The 20,794-nt window shown below is 35.6% G+C and overlaps 1 protein-coding gene across 6 annotated transcripts in view; it reads left to right on the top strand.

Moving 5' to 3' along the window:
• Naa35 (N-alpha-acetyltransferase 35, NatC auxiliary subunit) overlaps nt 1–20,794 on the top strand; it is a 93,257-nt gene that overhangs the window by 46,813 nt on the left and 25,650 nt on the right. For all 6 annotated transcript variants that reach the window (XM_026404461.2, XM_026404462.2, XM_026404460.2 and 3 more), the window contains one exon: nt 16,435–16,613. In XM_026404461.2, coding sequence (XP_026260246.1) covers nt 16,435–16,613 — 179 coding nt within the window. The remainder of the gene's footprint in view (nt 1–16,434; nt 16,614–20,794) is intronic.

Genomic DNA, 20,794 nt, shown 5'->3' with positions numbered 1-20,794 from the left:
TGTTAATTATATCAGGGGTATTAGTAAAAGAAGATCACTGGAACTGTCTTTGCAGAAATTTTTTTTTTTTGGGAAATGGTTTCAAATATTGAATTTTATGTACAAACTATAATTTTGAGGAAGGAATTTCAGACATTTAGATAGTCTCAGAAAATTTGTCTCCCAGAACTTTTGGAAGATGGGGTCCATACAAACAAGGGAATAAATCAAGAAAAAGGAAAATATAGGGTGAAGGCACGTAAGAGTACAACATAAAAAAAAATAATGAAGGAAATCCTCTGGCTGGTGGTAAAAGGAGATCACAAAATAATACTTGCACTCTATATATGGAGGATAAGCCCAGTTGTAGTAAGTCACAAAGCCCTAGGAAAGATGTTTTAAAGATGATACAAGACCATCTGTTGAATTGATAAAATAACTGGGTGTTTGATATAATGTCCTTCTTTAGTATTCAAGGGTAGTATTTAGTATTCTAGGATAACTTTCAGATAGTAGCTAGCAGCTGTGGGACCAATTTCTTGCACCCATATCTGTGGAATCCAAGCTGGGTTTGGAAACCAGACTGGGCTATCACGTAACTCAGAGTGTGAATAGAAAACCAGGAGAAATTCAGATGTTTTGCCATGGAAATACTGGGCATTCAGACCCAAGAGATCTCAAGTCCCTCTCACCCTTGGAGTCTGGTGGCTTGAGGGACTAACAGGGGTTGGTCAGGAATTTGATTGGGTGGGTAAGAGTGACTGTGTGCCTGGGGGCTGAGCCTAGGAGGCTGGAAAGGGCCAGAAGGGCAGGATCTGCAGGTGGTGGAGGGGGTGAAGGATTGGCTCCTCCAGTGCACTAGTGGAACCCAGGGGACACTCCTGGGATGCAGACTCCCAGCATGGATTAGCAGCAGCAGAGCTCTGGGGATGGGCTGGTTTAAAAATCTTAAGACCAATCACCATTCAGTGAAGCACAGGGGACAAACTAGACCTAAACCCCTTCCGGGGCTCTGCCTCCAGGAACTCCTCTCACAACACTCTCCAAGCTGCCCCATCACATAACTGCTGAGAAGGGAAGCCGAGAATTTTTGAACTCCAACCAGTGACAAGCACCACCAGTGACAGCCTCCAGCTACTACTATTGTGCACAGTATATAAAGAAAAAAACAAAAAAGACACTTGGGAACAGACAAGAAACATATATTATCATTGACAATTTTTGACTACCACAATGGAAATGATTCCTTAATTTTTTAATTTTAATTTTATTTTTTTAAATATTTTTTAATTGTAGATGGACACAATACCTTTATTTAATTAATTTATTTTTATGTGGTGCTGAGGATCAAACCCAGTGCTTCACATTTGGGAGGCGAGCAGTCTGCCACTAAGCCACAACCCCATTTTTCATCAAGAACCTTTCTTTCTTTTTGATTGTGATTGTGTGCTGAATGGTTCATGGACATTATTAGTACATGTACATATTTGTCTTACTTTTCTAACATTTTTTTGAAGGCAGTTATTTTTCATGACTCTTTTGAAGGCTAAGGTTTTTGAGGAGTATATTTTGTTTTGTGTGTGTGTGTGTGTGTGTGTTGTTTTTAACTTATTTCTCTTAATTCTCTTTCTCTCCTTTCTTTTGCTAACAACCTAATTCTATTGTTTTCTTCCACTTTTCCTTTAATTTTGTACTTCTGCTTTCTTCTTTCTTCCTCATAATCATCACAACCTACATATCTTCCACCTTCTCCCTGCTCACCTTTTGAAATAGCAAGCCCTTTTACAAACTTACTGTTTTTTCTGTTGGCAATTGCTCACCATATCATTTCTGTTTATTGTGCCAGTTGGAATATCAGAGAAGGAATTTAGAAGGTTCATGGATAAACTGATCTGCTAGGTAAAAGTATATAGAGTGAAATCAGAAAACACAGGACATGAAAAATTACTGCAATAAAGGAGATTCTGAAAAAGAACCAAATGGAAATCCTCAAAATGAAGAAATCAGTAATTAACTAAAAAAACCGTGGAAAGCATCACCAAAAGACCAGACCCCTTGGAAGATAGTTTCAGGCAATGAAGACAAATATACAATCTTGGAAATAAAATCGACTATGGAGAAAAGATATTAAGAGACTATGAACAGAAATTTCAAGAAATATGGGATAACAGGAAAAGAATAGAAAGCATTAAAAGAATAGAAAGTCATGGAATAAATAATCTAACATTACATCACAAAGCTCTGGGGTGGGGGTGGGGGATAACATCAGCAAAAGCTGTACAAGACAGGAAATAATTAAAATCAGAACCGAAATCAATGAAATTGAAACAATAAATAAAGAAATCAACAAAATAAAATTTTGTTCTTGAAAAAAATAAAATTTGATAAACCCTTAGCCAAAGTAACTAAAATAGAAAAGGGGGGGGGACTCAAATTATTAAAATTTATATGATGAAAAGGAAGTATCAGCGCAGACACTACTGAAATTCAGAGGATAATCAGAAACTATTTTGAAAATTTATAATCTATAAATTAGAAAATCTTGGAAGACACCGACTGATTTCTGAAGACATGACTTCCCAAAATCCAACCAGGAGGATGTAGAAAACTTAAGTAGATCAGTTTAGAGTAGCACAATTTAAAAGCCTGCAAACAAAGCAAAGCCCAAGACCTGATGGATTCTCATCCAACTTCTGCCAGACCTTTAAAGAACTAACACCAGTCCTCCTCAAATTATTCCATGAAATAGAAAAGATGGAACCCTTCCAAACTGATTCTATGAAGTTAGTATCACCCTGATACCAAAACCAGACAAAGACACATAAGGAAAGAAAACTTCAGACCAATATCTCTGATGAACATAAGTGCAAAAATTATTAATAAAATACTGACAAATGTCATAGAATAACACACTAAAAAATAATGCACCATGATCAAGTGGGTTTCATCCCAGGGATTCAAGGTTGCTTTAGTCTATGAAAATCAATAAATGTAATTCACCACATAAATAGAATTAAAGACAAGAATCACATGATCATCTCAGATGCAGAAAAAGTGTTTGACAAAATATAGTATCCTTTCATGATAAAATACTAGAAAAATAAGGAATAGTATGAACATACCTCAACTTGTAAAAGCTCTTCATTAAACCTATGGCCAGTATCACTCTAAATGGAGAAAAATTGAATGCATTCCCTCTGAAAACAGGAATAAGACAAGGATGCTCACTTTCAGCACTTCTGTTTAACATAGTCCTTGAAACTGTAACCAGAACAATCAGGAATAGAAAGAAAGGGATACTAAGAGCCAAGAAGAAGCTCAAACTATCTCTATTTGCTATTTATATGATCCTATATTTAGAAGCCCCAGAAAACATCTAGAACTCATAAATGAATATAGCAAAGTAGGATATAAAATTAATTGCATTTCTATATACCAATGATGAATCAACTGAAAGAGAAATTAGGAAAACCATCCCATTCACAGTAGCTTAAAAATAAATACTTGGAACTCAGACTCTTGAGAGGTAAAAGATTTCTTGTTTAAGTCAGCTTTTTCACTGCTGTAGCTGAAAGATCCAACAACTGTAAAGAAGGAAAAGTTTATTTGGGGGCTCACAGTTCAGAGGTCTCAATCCATAGACAGTAGGCTCCCTTCCTTGGGGCTCAAGGTGAGGTGGAAGAATATGGTGGAAGGAAGTGGCTCACATGATGATCAGAAAGCAGAGAGAGGGCTCCATTTGCCAGATAAAAATATATACCCTAAGCCATACCCCCAGTTCCCACCTCCTCTAGCCACACCCTACCACTTCAGTTACCATTCATTTAATCCCTGTCAGGGGATTAGTTCACTGATTGGGTTAAAGCTCTCATAACCCAGTGGTTTCTCTTCTGAACCTTCTTGCATTGTCTCACACAAGAGCTTTTGGAGAATACCTTATATCCAAACCATGACACCTCTACAGTGAAAAGTATAGAACACTAAAGAAATCGAAGAAGACCTTAGAAAATCCAAAAGGTTTGCCATGTTTTTGGATATGCAGAATTAATATTGCCAAAATGGCCATACTACCAAAATTGATATACATATTTTAATTCAATTACTATTAAAATTCTAATGATGATCTTCATAGAAATAATAAAAGCAGTCATGAAATTCATTTGGAAAAATAAAGAGGCCCAGAATAGCCCAAGTAATCCTTAGTGAGAAAAGTAAAGCAGGAGGCATCACAATACCATATTTTAAACTATACTACAGAGCTATAGTAACAAAAATTGCCTGGTATTGGTACCAAAACAGACATGACAACCATTGGTACAGAATAGAAGACCCACAGAAAAACCCAACTAAGTACAGTTATCTAATCATAAACAAAAGCTCCATGAACATATATTGGCAAAAAGATAGCTTCTTCAACAAATGGTGCTGAGAAAACCGGAAATCCATATATAACAAATGAAATTAGACCCTGTGCCTACGAGAAGAAAAAGTAGGTCCAACTTGCCATAATGGTGGCCTAGGAACCGAATTCCTCAGCTAGACTCCTAAACCACAAGCAATAAAATCAAGAATCAATAAATGGGATGTTATCAAATTAAAAAGCTTCTTTACAGTAAAGGAAACAAGAACATGAAGAGAGCCTACAGAATGGGGAAAAGTCTTTATCACACGCACCTAAGAGAGCATTAATCTTTCAGCTATATAAAGAATTCCAAAAACTTAGCACAGTTCAAATTAGGCAAAGGAATTGAACAGGTACTTCACAGAAGAAGAGATACAATTAGTCAACAAATATATGAAAAAATGTTCAACATCAGAGAAATGCAAATTAAAATTACATTGAGATTTCATCTCACTTCAGTTACAAGAAACTAGCTAGGGCTGTAGGTCTGTGACAGAATGCTTGCCTAGCATTCATGAGGCACTGGGTTCGATCCTCAGCCCCACATAAAAATAATAAGATAAAGACATTCTGTCCATCTGCAACTAAAAAAAAAAGAGAAAAACAATATAAGTAATAATGTTGGCAAGGATGTGAAGGAATAGTTACACTCCTACATTGCTGGTGGGACTGCACATTGGTGCAACCACTGTGGAAAGCAGGATGGAGATTCCTTGGAAAATTTGAAACAGAACCCCCATTTGACCTGGTTATCCCACTTCTTGGCATATATCCAAAGGACTTAAAATCAGTGTACTGTAGTAATGGGGCCACATCAATGTTTATAGCAGCTCAATTTACAATATCTAAACTATGGAACCAACCTATATGCCCTTCAACAGATGAATGGATAAAGAAAATGTGGTACATAGCCACAGCCATAAAGAATGACTTTATAACATTTGCCAGTAAATGGATGGAATCGGGATTGTCATGCTAAGTGGAATAAGCTAATCCCAAAAAATTGAAGGTCATATGTTTTCTCTGATGTGTGGATACTAACACAGAACAAGGATGTGGGGAGCCTAGAATGTCAGTGGATTAGACAAAAGGAAATCCACGTGAATTAAGGGATGGGAATAGGAAAAACAGTGGAATGAATCTGACATAACTTTCCTGTGTATATGAATACATCACAGTGAATCTCAACATAGTGTACATCCACAAGACAGTCTCCATGTTTCTGTAAATATGTCAGAATAGACTCCACATCACTTATAACTAAAAAGAACAAAACATAAAATGACATTAGTATTTGCATATAAAATATACATATCCTCCCTTAAACTTTGTATAATCTCTCAGTTACTTATAAATACCTAATACAACATAAATGCCTTATGAATAGTTATACTCTATATGACAAATTTTTAAAAAGCCTGTACATATTCAGTACAGACGGCAGCCATCTTATTATAACTACATGGTGCACAACCATTGGATGGTTGACCACATATATTTGGAACCTGCAGATAATGGGAAGCTGACCTACACTGAGAAGCAATTTAGAGAATTTACAAATGATATCAGTTTGAATTAAGTGTTAAGAAGCAAAGCAAACAAAGTGGGACAGTTACTAAGTTCAGAATGCATATGAAAATAAAGGTTATTTCCCTGTTCTCAAAAGTTTGGCCTAGGGGCAAGGGATATAGCTCAGTTGGTAGAGTGCTTGCTTTGCATGCAGCAGGCCCTGGGTTCAATCCCCAGCACCACAAAAAACAGACAAACAAAATGTTTGGCCTAGATGTGAATATCATTTATTTACTCATATGGTGACACCTATACTCGGTATTGGTCATTACCAGAATCATGTTCTAGATTGCAGGTGAGGGGTTAAATTGTACATACGTATATGATCGTTGTGCTACCTCAGATTTTTCCTGAGTCTCTGACTTCCTCCATGTGACAGATAATACATAAATCTAAAATAATATCAAATAGTAGTATAACCTTGTTATTTGACAATTCATAGGTAAATACCCAAAGAAATAGCCAACAGTAAGTAAAAGAGATTTCTTCTGGGAAATGTTTGGGGATGTTAACTGTGAATATGATTATGTGGTACTTCTAAAACCAACTGAAAAACAAATTCTTTCAGTATTTTAAAGAGAAGGAAATATAAGCCAAATCTGATGAGAACCTGTGAATGTTACTGTATTTGGATAAAGGGTCTTTACTGATGTCATTAAGGGTCTTGCGATTATCTGGGTAGAATTGAAATACATCATAATTGTCCTCCATAAGGAGATGGACACTGATAAGAAACACAGAAAAGGTCTTGGGAAGACAGGGAGAGATTGGCATGTTGCAGCCACAGTGCAAGCAGTGAGAATAGCCATGAGAAACAAGGAACAGGTTCTCTCCAGTGCTTCCAGCCAGACTACTGCTCTTCTACCACCTTGAGTTCAGTCCAGTGAAACCAATGTTGATCATCTATGAGAGAATGAATATTCTGTGGTTTTAAGTTGCCCAGTTTATGGTAATTTGTTACAGCAACCCTAAAAATTAATACAAAGAGTGATTGCATATGTTCTTTGGAATGATTTCATATATGTGTAAATGAATTGGTAATTATAGAGTGCCAAGTTGAGGAACTGAGTTACACAAATGTCTGCAAAGGAAAAAAATTAGATTGAAATTAGAGGTATAAAGGTAATCTTGTCATTTCTAATAGCTATATGTTGATATGGAAATTTAGATGTAATTATATGTCTGCACAAACCTGTGTATACATATGCTTACCCATATAATTATTAATGTACTTTATATCTCTGTCTTCTAAAGAGGCTAGAAGCACTGATAACCCCATTCAGAGTGAGCACACTTATCATCCAGATCTTGCTCCTTAAAGTAGCACTGAAAGAAACTAGGGCATCTTGGAGAACTAGCTGGAACAGGGAAAGCACTAGATAAGTCTGCAACATCTTATACCAGAAATGAGAAACACTCCAAGATTGGTAGTAACATATCAATTAGACATAGAAGACAGCTTGAAGGGGCACTTGCACAATCTGAATTAGTGACCATCACAGTAAGTAATTCTGATCATAAGTGAATGAATGGACAATTTGAATCCTTTTTTCTCTTCCTTCTGGGGATCCAACCAAGGGCCTCTTACATGCTAGGCAAGTTTTCTGTCCCTGAGCTATATCCCTAGCCCTTTTTATTTTTTTATTTTTTTAAAGAGAGAGAGAGAGAAAATTTTAATATTTATTTTTTTAGTTATCGGCAGACAAAACATCTTTGTTTGTATGTGGTGGTGAGGATCGAATTCTGGGCTACACGCATGCCAGGCGAGCGTGCTACCGCTTGAGCCACATCCCCAGCCCAGTGATGAGCATATTTATATAGGTGTCTATTCCTCTCACTCCTCAAGTATTAATTAATTCAAAAAGAGGAGGAGTAAGTATAATGTAGAAGGCTGACACCACCTTTATCAGGTAATCAAAGAATATATCACCAGTTATGAGTCAAGCCATTATTTTGCTAATAGATGCCAAAGAGAATATTGCATCATTTCTGTGACATTTCTAAGATTCATAATACACGTCTAATCATGAAGAAACAAGCCAGCTTTACATTGAAAGACAGTATACAGAATTACTGGTCTGTTAGTTTCAGAGATGTCAGTATTTTAGAAATCAAGGAGAGACTGAACTGTTCCATACTGAAGGAGAGTAAAAGACAAATGGAATTTATAATACTGACATGGATCTGAAGAACATGATTGGAATAGTTTGTAATATCTGAATGAGGTCTGTGATAGTAATTGGTCAGTATTAGTTTCTTAATTCTGATCATTATATTGTGGTTATGTATATCTTTGTAGGAATTATACTCAACATATTTGAGTACATAATTACTGTACCGATTTTAATGTAGGTTTTGAAATTGTTTTTAAAAATTCACCATTTTACCATTCATTTTTTTATTTTTATTTTTATTTTGAAGTTTTTTTTTGGTATTGGAGATCAAATTCAGTGTCTCACACATGGTAGGCAAGATGCACTCTACCACTGAACTACATCCCTAGCCCTTTTTATTTTTTTTTATTTTGATACAGGGTCTCGCTAAAGTTGCCCAGGCTGGCCTTGAACTTGTGATCTTCTGTGCCTCAGCCTCCCGAGTAGCTGGGATTGCAGGTGTGCACCACCATGCCCAGCATTTGTAACCATTTTAAGTGTACAGTTCAGTGGTACTCAATACATCTACATTGTTGTGCAGCCATCACCATCTATCTACAGAACTTTGTCATTCTCCCAAACTATGTATCCTTTAAATAATGCTCTCCATTCTCTCCTTTGCTTTCTACATCCTAGTATCTGACTTATTTCACTGGGCATAATGTTATAACTTTTTATAAATGGAAAGATAACCAAGAAGTATAGACTAACATAACCAGATCAGGACATCCAGAATCACATTTGAATAAATAAACTGTAAATTCCCTATGTAATTTTGGAAAGTTGTGTTTTTAAAAAATTATATGATGTCTCTATAGATGGAAACATTTTCATATCTTTGATTTTGATATCTAATTTACTTTTAAAATAAAAACACCAAAGCACATTGATACTGCAGCTCTCTTATCCAATGACATTGTGCTATGTATAATACTTTTCTGTTAATGACCGAAGGAGTTTTAGTAACTGGGATACCTTAACCCAGTGTGTCATAATGTTTTAAATAGCAGTTACATATTTTGTTTTTAAAATGCTTTTAATGTGGAGTAGGAAGTAATCTTACATAAGATTCTTGTACTAAGAATGATTTTTAGGATTTTAGATAGGAAGTATTTCAACAGGAAAACCAAAATAATTTATATACCTACAGACTTGTAAAATCAGAATGAAGCCTAGAACTTATTTTGTGTGATCTGTATATAATTCAAAAAATTTAGTGGAGTATGCATTAGGTAACAGTGATTAGTTTTTTTCTGAGTTCATATTGTAAGGGGCATCTGAGCCTCTTGAGGGTACTTTGTTTGAGGGTACTTTAATAGGCTGAGATAAGTAGTGTTATAGACATGTGAAAGTGGAAAGTGTTAGAGCAATTTATTTTAGCAAGAGATTGGTTTTGATAAACTTCTTTGTACTTTTCATGGTTTTCATTTCCTTGAAATCATAGGCAAACTCGTTTCTAGCTTTCAGCCCCTCTCATGCTCATCTGTAGTCTGTATCATGAATAACTGTTTGATTAAAAATTATATCTTAGTTCTTATCTCTTTTCTCGACAAGTACTTTAATGATGTTTTGTATGATTGTAAAGTCTGTCTGCATGAGATTAAACAATAGCTATTAAGAACAGCTTTCACTATTAGTATGTATAATGTCTAGATAAATACGGGGAAAAATTTTACGTTTATGCAGGGAATGGAGAGGGACTTACAATAACTTCTAACTTTCTGCATAAAGACTTTGTTTGTATGTGGCGGTGAGGATCGAACCCAGGCCGCACGCATGCCAGGCGAGCGTGCTACCGCTTGAGCCACATCCCCAGCCCAGTGATGAGCATATTTATATAGGTGTCTATTCCTCTCACTCCCTAAGTATTAATTAATTCAAAAAGAGGAGGAGTAAGTATAATGTGGAAGTCTGCTTTTGCCTCCTAAATTTGGAGAAGTTAGTACTTAAAAAATTTACCTGAGGAGCAAAGAAAAGGAACCAAATTCTCTATCCTCCAGGTGTTAGAGATACTTTTCATATTTTGTCCTATCTAGTATTGTCTCCCTTAACTGACTTCTCATGCTTTAAGTCTTTCCTTTGTCTTCACTTCTAGGAATTTTTTACTCTATTTTTTTAATAGGTTATGTGTTCCTGATACATCCTGGGTGTAACCAAATTGAATTATAAATATGTGCTATATTTGTCTCCACTGGGCTTCTGAGGGACGCTTGGTAATGGTTTAATACATAGTTCATTCACAGTCAGCAATGGGGTCCTTCTGGCATCTAGTGAGAAGAGGTTAGGAATGCTGAGTACAGTGGCAAGATAGCTCATTTGTTTGGAATTAATATTGTTTTACATTGTACTTTTTATTTTTTTTAAAAAAAGAACATAGAAAATTTTTGTATTCATTTTCCATTAAATATTTACTTTCCATGGTAATCCAGTTTTCATGAGTATTAGTGTCTATTTGATTTTCTACTTGTAGTATAAGGCTGAAAAAGATGTGTATTTTTTTTATTGCTTTTATTTTTTAAATATTTCAGTGGAATGCATCACAATTCTTATTATACATAGAGAACACAGTTTTTCATGTCTCTGTATATAAAGTATGTTCACACCAATTCATGTCTTCATACATGTGTTTTTTTTTTTTTTTTTTTTTAATTTATATGTGATGCTAAGGATTGAACCCAGTGCCTCACACAGGCTAGGTGAGCACTCCACCGCTGAGCCACAGTCCCAGCCCCCCCATACATGTACTTTGGATAATGATGTCCATCACATTCCACCATCCTTGCTAATACCCTGCCCCCACCCTTCTCCTTCCACCCTTCTGCCCTATCTAGAGTTTGTCTATTCCTCCCATGCTCCCTCTCCCTACCCCACTATAAGTTAGTCACCTTATATCAGAGAAAACATTCGGCATTTATTTTGGGGGGATTGTCTAACTTTACTTAGCATTATCTTCTCCAAGGCCATCCATTTACCTACAAATGCCATAATTTTATTCTTTTTTAATGATGAGTAAAATTCCATTGTGTATATATGCCACATTTTTTTTAATCCATTCCTCTACTGAAGGGCATCTAGGTTGTTCCCACAGTTTAGCTATTGTGAATTGTGCTGCTATGAACATTGATGTGGCTATGTCTATGTAGTATGCTGTTTTTAAATCCTTTGGATATAGACCGAGGAGACGGATAGCTGGGTCAAATCGTGGTTCTATTCCAAGTTTTCCAAGGAATCTCCATACTGCTTTCCATATTGGCTGTACCAATTTGCAGTCCCACCAGCAATGTCTGAGTGTGCCTTTTTCCCACATCCTCACCAACACTTATTGTTGTTTGTCTTCATAATAGCTGCCGTTCTGACTAGAGTGAGATGGTATCTTAGACTAGTTATGATTTGCATTTCTCTAATTGCTAGAGATGATAAACATTTTTTCATATATTTGTTGATTGATTGTATATCCTCTTCTGAGAAGTGTCTGTTCATGTCCTTGGCCCATTTATTGATTGGGTTATTTGTTTTGTTTTGTTTTGTTTTTGGTGTTTAGCTTTTTGAGTTCTTTATATATCCTAGAGGTTAGTGCTCTATCTGATGTGTAAGGGGTAAAAATTTGCTCCCAAGATGTAGGCTCTCTATTCACCTCTCAGATTGTTTCTTTTGCTGAGAAGAAACTTTTTAGTTTGAGTCCATCCCATTTATTGATTCTTGGTTTTAATTCTTGCACTATAGGAGTCTTATTAAGGAAGTTTGGGCCTAATCCCACATGATGAAGATTAGGGCCTACTTTTTTTTTCTATTATAGGGAGAGTCTCTGGTTTAATTCCTAGGTCCTTGATCCACTTTGAGTTGAGTTTTGTGCATGATGAGAGATAGGGTTTAATTTCATTTTGTTGCATATGGATTTCCAGTTTTCCCAGCACCATTTGTTGAAGATGCTATCTTTTCTTCAATGCATATTTTTGATGCCTTTGTCTAATATAAGATAATTGTAATTTTGTAGGTTAGTCTCTGTGTCCTCTATTCTGTACCATTGGTCTACCAGTCTGTTTTGGTGCCAATACCATGGTGTTTTTGTTACTATTGCTCTGTAGTATAGTTTAAGATCTGGTATAGCGATGCCACCTACTTCACTCTTCCTGCTAAGGATTACTTTAGCTATTGTGGGTCTCTTATTTTTCCAGATGAATTTCATGTTTGCTTTTTCTATTTCTATGAGAAATGCCATTGATCAGAATTGCATTAACTCTGTATAGTGCTTTTGGTAGTGTGGTCATTTTGATAATATTAAATTTGCCTATCTAAGAGCAAGGTAGATCTTTCCATTTTCTAAGGTCGTCTTTGATTTCTTGCTTTAGGGCTCTTTTATTTTCATTGTATAGATCTTTCACCTCTTTCGTTAAGTTGATTCCCAAGTATTTATTTATTTATTTATTTAGGCTATTATAAATGGGGTAGTTTTTCTCATTTTCGTCTCAGAGGATTTGTCACTGATATACAGAAATGCCTTTGATTTATGAGTGTTGATTTTATAACCTGCTACTTTGCTGAATTTATCTACTAGCTCTAGAAGATTTCTGGTGGAGCTTTTTGGGTTTTCTAGGTACAGAATCATATCATCAGCAAATAGTACTCGTTTAAGTTATTTTTTCCTATATGTATCCCTTTAATTTCTTTTTGCTCTGGCCAGTGCTTCTTCAAGAACTATGTTAAATAGAAGTGGTGAAAGAGGGCATCCCTGTCTCGTTCCATTTTTTAGAGGGAATGCTTTCAATTTTTCTCCATTTAAAATGATGTTAGCCTGGGGCTTAGCATAGATAGCCTTTATGATGTTGAGATATGTTCCTATTATCCCTAATTTTTCTAGTGTTTTAAACATGAAAGAGTTCTGTATTTTGTCAAATGCTTTTTCTGTGTCTATTGAGATGATCGTATGATTCTTTGAGAAAAGATGTGTATTAAGAATAAAAGGGCAGGGCATGGTGGCACATGCCTGTAATCCCAGTGGCCTGGTATGCTGAGGCAGGAGAATTGCAAGTTCAAAGCCAGCCTTAGCAACTCAGTAAGGCCCTAAGCACCTGCATTTCATCCCCAGCAAAAGGGGGAGAAAAAAAGAATATTCTTGGAAGTAATTTTAAAATATGTTTTAGAATGCTTTGAGGAAAAATAAGTGGGATGTACTATTTAAGTATCTTGATTTTGTGCATTTATCATTGAAGCTCAACATTTATTCATGGTGGTATGTAAAGAAGCTTCTTACTGTATAGTCATTTACTTTAGTTCTAAAGTGTTATAACACTGGTTTATAAATCACGAATGCAGACTATTTCATTATGATGGGTACAATCTTTAATTTTATTTTGAGCATTCTGCATATCTTTTTCAAAAATATTTTTCGTTGTAGATGGACACATACCTTTATTTTATTTATGTGTTTATTTATATGTAGTGCTGAGGATTAAGCCCAGTGCCTCACACATGCTAGGCAAGTGCTCTATCACTGAGCTGCAACTCCACCCTACCATTCTGCATATCTTGTCCTTTATCAAACACATATTCAGTGCCTGTTAATGAGCCAGGTATTTGAGACACAGCCAGATATTTCTGCTTTGAGGACTGCTGAGAGAGGTCTGGGGATATAGCTGAGGCGTAACCCCACAAGTGTTGCAGTATGTAAACAAAGTATTATAAGAGGAGAAGTTATTCCTGCTGTGTCAAATCTTCCAGGCTAAGAATAAGAATACATTTTATATAGAGAGAAAATAGTATGTGGAAAAGATTCAGAACATATTTGTGCTTACTTAAGCTTACTGTGCTTAGGGAATAGTGAGTGTTAAAGGTGATTTTCAGATAAGGTCAAATCAGAACTGCTCGTACAGATGTAAAAATGAGCATATGATAAGAATTTTGTTAAATTCATTCAATGAGATACCCTAACTGGTTCAAATGAAAAATTTTTAAATAGCACAATTTTATATGGAGTAATGAAGTGTTGAAATAAATTTCAAATGGCAAAAATGCTGTTCCCCCCTCAGCTATCTACAGTTGATTGATTCTTATAGTCAATCGGACAATACACAATTTTCCATTAGAATGGAAAATCTTTTTCTATGAGAGTACCAGGAAATTTTAGAGCCACTTTCCAGTGCCCTACCAAGGAATCTATATTATGGAGAATAGTGAGTCAATAAAAGTTTTGTGTTAGGAGAATGAAGTTAGGAGATAGAACAATTAGGGTTGTAGTGTATAGGATTAATTTAGTATAGGAGCAGTCAGTTCAGGTAGACTATTGTAGTGGCACTAGAAGTGAGGAGGGTGGATAGATTCGGTAGACATTAGGATTTAGAATCCTTAAGTTATTGACTGATAAAGTAGATAAGGTAGTGAAAAGAGACATGATTGCTAGCTTAAGGATTATAAGAATCAAGGGTTTTTATACTGAGAAAGGAGATATAGGGAGAGAGGCAGTGTTAGGGGCAAGATAAAGGTAGTTTTTTGACTGTGCCTTTTGAGATGATGTGGGATACCAAAGTGGAAATTCCCTTTTGCAGTTAGAAATCATAGATTTGGACCTAAGAAGAAAATTGTAGGCCTAGGATTTTAGTCGAGAAACATCAGTTAAGTTGGAATTTATGTAAAGCTAAGTAACTTAAACCAGGAACAACTTAGAATGGACAATAGGAAGAACGCCAAGAACCCTGGGGGAACATCTTTGTATGATCCTGAGAAACAGTTAATGATATGTGCCTTAGGGGTATTACAATAATTTGGTTGTCACTTTGTTTTGAATTTTTTTTGGGGGGGGGTTACCAGGGATTGAACCCAGGGGTGCTTTACCACTGAGCTACATCACCATTCCTTTTTAATTTGCCGAGGCTGGCCTCAAGCTTGCAATCTTCCTGCCTCAGTCTCTCGAGACACTGAAATGACAGATATGTGCCACTGTGCCTGGCACAGGCACCTATACTTCTGAGGGTTGGTAGGCCACCTTTACTACCTGAGAAAGATGTATTTATCTGTATACTAAGACTACCTTTATTTACCATAGATGTCCCCATACGTTGTGTCCCCCACCATCCTCCCAGAAACCCCATTCTCCTGTTCCTTTCTGTTGCTCAGGATGCTATATAAACTTCAACCATCTGGCTCTCCTTGAACCTCATAATTTTGTGAGGCTTCTGTGCCTAAGCACATAACAAACATGTTCCCCTCCTGTTAATCTGTCAGTTTATTCATAAACAAATTATCGAACCTTGCTAGGCTTGTCCAAGAGCCACAGAGCTGTCAAGTCCTGAACCAACAAATCCAACATCCTTGTTTACAACAAACATTTTTTTCTACTACTAGGGATTGAACCCAGGGCACTCTATCCCAGAGCTACTCCCCACCATTCACATTTTATTCAGAAACAAGATTGTGCTGAATTGCCCAACATGACCAGGAACTTGTGATCCTCCCGCCTCAGCCTCCTGAGTAGCTGGAGTTATAGGTATACACCACTGCTTTGGGCTGATTCCCTTTCATTGTTCTAAAATCAAATTCGTATAACTACAGAGGAGAAAATACTTTCTTTCTATCTCCTAAAGGTTCGATAATTTGTTTTGAATTATTAATAATGTACTTGTTCAGCTTTAGTTTTTTTTTTCATTGACATCTAAAATTGTATTTATTCTTAGGTTATAGCCAGCAGGAGAACTTTGATTCCAAAATTCATAATCCTTTCTTACTTCTGAGACTTACATCCTCATTTTAGATTTCATGTTGAGAAAAACATGATTTGGAACTGTGTGTGAAAAGCAAAATCACCAGTGAACAGAGAATGGGAGAAAAGAACTCGCCCTTAGGTCTCTTATAATATTTTCTTAAAACATCCTGGACTTATGTGATTATACCTCTGTATGAAATGCATTCAAGGATTCTTGAGGCCTGAGATAGCTGCTCTTCTGTTCTGGATTATTACATAGCTAAATTTAATTGATCCTGTTGCTTAGTAGTTGAGGGAAGTAAAGCCTACAAGTTTTTGTACTCCCATTTTACCTTTCTTCACAGTCCCATTCTTGGCTTGGAGTTCATTTTGATGGAAATCCCTTGCATCACCACAGCCACTACCATGTAGGTAGAAAGGACAATTTTGAAGTTATTAAGTCTGTTTATCTCATTTAAGGGGGGGGGGCGGGGAACTGTGTTTAAATTAATTATAAATTGTAAAATCCATTTACAAGATTTTGTGGTTAGAATTTGGAGGTGCCTTTAGAATAGGCATTTTCCTTTTTATATTTATGCATTTGCAGTTTAAAATTCAGAGAAACATTGAAACTCTTTTTCTTTTCTTCTTTTTAGATCATCCGATTATGATGGGTTTTGAGCCCCTTGTTAACCAGAGGCTACTTCCACCCACCTTCCCTCGATATGCAAAAATAATTAAAAGGGAAGAAATGGTCAACTATTTTGCAAGATTAATAGATAGAATAAAAACTGTCTGTGAGGTTGTGAATTTAACAAATTTACATTGTATTCTGGTAAGTACAAATCTCTATTCTGCAATATAACTTTGGTTTAATAACATCACTTTTTAGAGTCTGATTGTCCAAGGGTAAATAATAGTGCTTACCTGTTTTCCCTGATAAGATAATTAAGTTGTGGGGAGGGAATACATATACATACATAATATTTAATCTTCATGAGGATTTTATATTGTCCATTGTAAAGATTCAGAAGCTAAAGTTTAGAGGGTAGGTAATTCACTATCCTTGATAGTGATTATTATTGTATATACAAGTTTTCATAGGTGTATATACAAGTTTTCATAGGTAATGAAAATGTCTAGATTTGGAATTTCATTTATACTTAGTGGATCAGAAATAATTTAAAACTAGATTAATATGAAAAGAGCATAATAATTGGAGTTTCTCTAAGGTTTACAAAGGAAGTCTGAAGTGACATTTGGGAGTTTAAATATTTTTTAGTTGTAGATGGACACAATACCTTTATTTTATTTATTTTTATGAGGTGCTGATGATCCAACTCAGTAACTCACGTGTGTTAGGCAAGCACTGAGCTACAACCCCAGCCCCAGGTTCTGTTTTTCCACCTTTCCCCCTTCAGTTAGGGAGATGAACCTTGGACACATACACCTATGTCATCTGAATATGTACAGTAGAATTTTTAAAGGGGGAAAAAATCAGTGTAAGTTGGACTATGGAAATATAATTTAAGAGTTGGAATTTTATCTAAGTCTTGAAAAATGAATAGGATTGAATAATGAAAAAGTAGAAGAAAGGACTTTTCTGGAAGTATGAGCAACATAGTCACAGGTTGTCAGATCAGAAAGAAAGGCATTCTGAATGGCTTCATGTTGAGTTATGAGTTGAGAACTTGAATATGTATGGGTAAGGTGAAGCAAAAATTACAAAATCCAGATGATGTTGTCTTTCAATTGTATGTTCTTCAACATTGAAACGATACAAGTCAAAGTTCCCCTTTGTCTTAGTAGTCTAATAACAGTAATTCAGGTGAATGATAATGAGAACCTTGAGCCAGATACTTGGCTGGTAATTATAGAAAGATCAAATAGAACCTACAATAATTATTTTTACACATTTATATTTTATCTTTGTAGTACATGAAATTTAGTGGACATAGCAAGCAGTCTACATAAACTACAATAGGTACAATTATAGATAAACCAAATATTTCATTTTCTTTATACTTGCATCTCTAATATCCATAATAGTTATAATATTAGTGGTTTTCCCATAGTTCTTACCGTTACTCATATACACTAAAATTTAGTGATTAGTGATTCAGCTTCTACCCATTATTATACCTTCCATTCTCCTTTTTACTCTGACTCTTTAACACCAGAGGCACATCAGAGTAGCTCTTAATATTTTCTTCAACCCAGACAGGCTCTCGTTGGTCCTAGATATCTAGCAGAAAAATTATGGATCACTTTGTCAGGGGGATGGTAGCATAAAGTCATACCATAATAGATGGAAGCTAGAGAGTCAGAACCGGACTGCTAGTACTGGATGTTGAAGAGAGTGTAGTAAGGGAGACCATGTATCCCAGGAAGATTTGAGACAGAGAAATATAGGTAGTAGGAGGGAAAGTGTGGCAGAGACCAAGAGGACAGGAAAAGTTAAAGAGAGGATAAAGGGACCAAGTAGTCTAGATCTGTCTCAGAAACCTATTGCTATTACTATTAGAATAAAATGCCAAATTATAAAGAGTGCTTATGTATAAATAAGATAAACTAGATTGGAAAGTGACTGGATGTGATGGTACACACCTATAATTCCAGATGCTCAGTAGACTGAGGCAAAAGGATTTCAAGGGCTAGCTGGGCAACTTAGACCATGTCTCAAAATAAAATATGTCTGGGTATGTAGCTTAGTGGTAGAGCACCCCTGAGTTCAATTCCCAATACCATACACATAAAATAAATTATAATATTTAATGTTGAGAAAGGGAAATGGTTATTTTCTTATACTCCTATATCTCCAAGATCTTAAATTGTGGATTCTCTGACCCAGCAACTTTCTATCTAGAAATTCAGTATAAAATGATTTGAGATAGGTGCAAAGATGCATTAAAAATGTATTTGTTAAATTATTGTAATTTGAAAAACCAGAAACCCAATGCCCAATTATGATCTAATCCATTCTATGGTATGTGTAGAATATATGCCATGCACCCTTCAAATTTTTTTTTTTAAATATTGACTTGGAAAAATGTTTATATTTATGAACGTTCTGTTTAAGGATATATATCCACTTATAGGTTCTCTCAGGCAAAAAGAATATTTTCAGAGATGGAGACAAATTCAGTTTACCCTGTGCATTAACATGCACCTGTAATCCAAGTGGCTCGGGAGGCCAAGGCAAGAGGATTGTGAGTTCAGACCCAGCCTCAGCAACTTAGCGAGGTCCTAAGCAAGTTAGTGAGACCCTGTTCCAATATAAACTATAAAAAAGGGCTGAGGATGTGGCTTAGTGGTTAAGTGCCCCTGGATTCAATCCCCAGTACCAAAAAAAGATAATATCAAATACCAAAATGTTAACACTGACTATTTTGAATATTGGAAGATAGTTTATTCTTTGCATTTTTCTGTATTTTCAGTATTTTTGATATTTTGCATAAATATAGAAAAACACAATGGCAGGAAGGAGGGTAGAGAAATTAGTGAAGAGAAACCCAAATATTAGGAACCCAGAATATGAAACTTTTGGAAGCTATGGAATAATTAGGAAGAGTGCCTTATTTAAATGTAGTAAGTAATAGACTTTATGGATTGTGTTCTCTTTGGGATATGTGCTAGCTGTAAGAAATTTAGAAATGGAGGCCAGAGGCATAGCCCAGTGGTAGCATGCACTTAGCATGTGTGAGGCCAGGTTCACTCCCTAGCACAGGAATGAAAGAGAATGAAGAGAAATGCATAAATGGCATACTGATAAAACTATGAAAACAAGCATAAGACATTCATTAGTTCACTAGATATCTTTGGGTATTTTCTTTGTGCTAGAGCTTGTATACCTTGAGGAGCAAAAACATATCATCTAAGTTGTCATAAGGCTTACAGCCTAGAGTAAGAGAATTCAAAGTCAGATAATCATACAAATTTGTGTACGTTTTGTATGATTTTGTTTGTAATTATAGAATTACAAACCAGATAGAGGTCTGAAAGAAATGAACTTGAACATATGTAATGAAGGAACTGATCTAGATGATCAAGGAAGTAAAGGTAAAACTAATATTTGGAAGTTATACATATGTTAGAATGGTGAGGGTGAAGGACAGTCCTGGTGAAGGAAGCTGAATGTTTCTTCCCTCAGGATGGTACAATCAGAAAACTCAAAGAAAGCTGGTAGCCTGGAGTATAATTGATGGAGGAGTTGGGGATTTGGTGAGGTTGGAGAGGTAAGCAGGCCAAGCATGGCTATTTAAGCCACCTTCAAGATTTTGGTTTTTATCATGGAGCAAATCTATTAGAGATTTATATAGGATCATTATAGGTTGGATAGTAGTAGTATAATTGAATTAATTTGCGGTGATGCAGTGGCTGTATCATAAAGACGAGATTAAAAGGCAACTAGTGTAAAAATGGGAAGATACATTACTATAGTCTAAGAAACTGCTAATTTAAAGATGGTAGTGCTAATGTAAGGATGGTAAGCAGGTAGTGTGAGGTTAAGGGAGCCATGTGTCAGCTGAAATTGGTAGAATATTGGTGAAAATTAAAATATTGGACACGAGAAAGCTCTCAGGAAGATCTTTAGGCTTCTTAATAAGTTTAGGTGCATTCTTTTGCCATTCATTCAAATTGGGGACTTTTTAGGACAAGAAGAAAGAGTCTTAGTTAAATAGAATTTAAGGTGCTTTTGAGTATTTTAATAGAGATCATTGATGTTGACAGTGAGAATAGAGATTAAAGTTATGTGTTAGAGATATAGTTTTTGAGTTTTTACAATATATGTAGTAATCACAGAATCAGCAATGATAAGATTCTGAGGAACAAAATGTTATAAATTGAGAAAAGAGGGTTGTTTAGAATTAAACTTTCAGCCTACAGATCAGACTATTATGTGACCAAAGAGGATGAAACTCAGAAAAGTCCATTCTTTTATTTCACTGTTACCTTACAGTAGTGCCATAAGTTTTCCTAAGTCCAAATACCTATATCTAACAATTCCCAAATCAA

This window comes from Urocitellus parryii, chromosome 4 (genome assembly GCF_045843805.1).
Source record: "Urocitellus parryii isolate mUroPar1 chromosome 4, mUroPar1.hap1, whole genome shotgun sequence".
In the NCBI taxonomy this organism is placed as follows: Eukaryota; Metazoa; Chordata; class Mammalia; order Rodentia; family Sciuridae; genus Urocitellus; species Urocitellus parryii.
Note: the sequence above shows the minus strand (reverse complement) of the source record. Positions and strands in the feature narration are given on the sequence as shown.